Genomic DNA, 2,704 nt, shown 5'->3' with positions numbered 1-2,704 from the left:
GTTGTCAACTCTATTTAATCGTGAGCATTAGTTACATAAGTACATTTTCCAGGACTATGTCTTTTTTTGCTGTGCGTGTACAAATTCACATGTATACTCTGCGATGTACTCCTACAATTGTGCAATTTTAGAGGATATATAGTATGATAGCTAGAGACTTGGGAAACTATAGGAAACTGAAAATTAACAAATCCAAAGGAGTGTATATCCAAAGGATGTGTTTATTGTACATGATTTTGTGGATTCTTTTGGTTTCTCTATTTCTAACTGTATATATCCAAAGGAGTAGGATTATCGTATCCGAAGTTCTGACCAAAACCGTGAAAAATCATCCAGGAGAGGAGCAATCGCTATGGCTGCAGGGCCGTTGGAGCTGTGGAGCCACCAGTCGATGCAGATCCTGGTCCTCCTCAGCCTCGGGCTCCAGCTCGTCCTCTTCATCTTCGCCGGCGTCCGCAGGCGTGAAGCCCTCTTGCCGAGGCTCCTTCTGTGGCTAGCTTACCTCATGGCCGACTCCACCGCCGTGTACGCCGTTGGCCACATGTCATTCAGCAGTGCCGTGCGGCCCGTCCGTGAGCACCAGCTCGTTGCGTTCTGGGCGCCGTTCCTGCTTCTGCACCTCGGCGGCCCGGACAACATCACCGCCTACGCCTTCCAGGACAACCAGCTGTGGCTCCGCCACCTCCAGATCCTCGTCGTGCAGGTCCTCGGAGCGGCCTACGTCCTCTACAAGCACATCGCCTTCGCCGGCGGCGGCCAGGACGGGAAGCTGCTCCGGATTGCCTCGTATTTGATGTCCATCGTCGGCGTCGTCAAGTACGGGGAGAGGACCTGGGCGCTCAAGTGCAGCACCCTGGAGAACATCCGCGCCTCCCTCAAGACGCAGCCGCCAGCCATCCACAACCATGACCACCCTCAGGACAAAGCCACGGACGAGGAGTTCCACTTGCGACGAGCACACACGCTGTTCCACGTCTGCAAGTTCACCATCGTCGATTCCTCGGTGCTGGAGCTCGAGGAGGACTCCATGGACGGACTAGAGGTGTACACCAGCAAGCTTATACAAGGCGTCGAGTTGTGGACGCTCATGGAGATTGAGCTCTCCCTCATGTACGACCTGCTCTACACCAAGGCGGCCGTGGTCCACACCTTCTTCGGTTACCTGGTCCGCGTCGTATCGCCCCTTAGCGTCACCACCTCACTGCTGCTGTTCCAGTTCACCTCCAAGGACGGCCACACCAGAGCCGACGTCGCTATCACATACGTCCTGCTGGGTGGCGCCATGTTCATGGAGACGATGTCGCTCCTGAACGCGTTGGCATCATCTTGGACGTTCGCGTTCCTGAGCAGCACCAGATGGCCATGGCTTCGCTACATAGCCCTGTGCAACGAGAGATGGGACCGGCTCCGGCGCACGGCTGTGTGGCTTCACCATCTCGTCAAGGGTGATAGGTACAAGTCAAGAAGGTGGTCATACACCATGGGGCAGTACAACTTGTTGCACTTCTGCACGCGCCCCGCCGACACGCCTCTCACCAGCCCCCTGCTCGGCAGGCTTGCCAGGGCGTTGGGACTCAACGAGTGGTGGAACAGGAAGCACTACTCAGGGACCGTCAAGATGACCGATCCGATCAGGCGTCGATTCTCTGTGTACATTAGCCGGCTGTACGGCAAGGCGAGGTTCAACAGTGCCATGCTGGGCAAGAAGTGGGGTCAGTACCCACTAGACCGCCGTGGACTTTACAGCGGCGTCCTCAAGGACTCCCTCGGCGTCGAGTTCCAGGAGGGCATCATCATCTGGCACATTGCCACCAAGGTCTTCCTCACCAAGAGCGAGAGAGCCAAGTCTGTGGACGCTGCGCCTGACGTGCACGCCATTAGGGTCATGTCCAACTACATGATGTTCCTCCTGGTGGAACGTTCCTACATGCTGCCAGGCATGCCCCAAAAGAGGTTGTACCAACAGACCTGCGAGAGGATGGTCACCATGCAATCGGCTGATCCTAGGTACCCGAGTCGTCCACGCGTCGTCATGGATCTCCTCCGTGTGCGCGATGCCCCACATTCCAGCATTTCTAGGGTTGTGGAGAGGGAGGGCCTCGCCAACAACTTGTACGATAAATATGCGGACAAGGAGTTCAGCCACCTTGCTCCTCGTCTCACTCACATGGCTCGACTCGCCAAGGAGCTGCTGGAGAAGGACAAGGATGGCGCGATAGACTCCTTGCAGCTTGTCCTTGACGTGTGGATGGACATTCTCATCTATGCGGGCACCAAGTGCAGCAGGGAGTTCCATGCCCAGAAGCTCAACAGTGGTGGCGAGCTGACCACCGTCGTGTGGCTTATGGCAGAATACATCTACCATGCATCGGTTGCCCAAAGAGGTGATGTAGTATAATTCTTAATGTCATGCATATAAACATGCTACCATCATGTAACTGGATGTGTCGTCTCTAGGGAGCGGTGTGGGCAATACCCTAGCCACCGCCACCCCATTAGCTGTCACCAGAGGACGTCGGCAACCGAAGCTCGCTTGGTTAGCAATGGTGCCAGAGTCTGGTTCTCTTCGATGGTGTGATGGCTACCCTGATAGTCGCAGCTCATGTTGGACGGTAGTGATTTCCAAATAGGCGGCCCTGACGCAGATCGAATTGGTGGTGATGCTCCTCTCCGACCTGGTGGGGGTAAGCCAATGGTGCAGTGA

The 2,704-nt window shown here is 55.7% G+C and overlaps 1 protein-coding gene across 1 annotated transcript; it reads left to right on the top strand.

Annotated features, from left to right (window-relative positions):
- Positions 1-352: 352 nt before the first annotated feature.
- LOC109760850 (uncharacterized) lies at positions 353-2,501 on the top strand. Its single transcript, XM_020319653.2, has one exon. The coding sequence runs from the start codon at positions 353-355 to the stop codon at positions 2,396-2,398; it is 2,046 nt and encodes a 681-aa protein (XP_020175242.1). The 3' UTR covers positions 2,399-2,501.
- The last annotated feature ends 203 nt before the right edge of the window (positions 2,502-2,704 follow it).

Source organism: Aegilops tauschii, chromosome 2 (assembly GCF_002575655.3).
Source record: "Aegilops tauschii subsp. strangulata cultivar AL8/78 chromosome 2, Aet v6.0, whole genome shotgun sequence".
Taxonomy (NCBI): domain Eukaryota; kingdom Viridiplantae; phylum Streptophyta; class Magnoliopsida; order Poales; family Poaceae; genus Aegilops; species Aegilops tauschii.
This window is presented reverse-complemented; position numbering and strand designations above follow the sequence as displayed.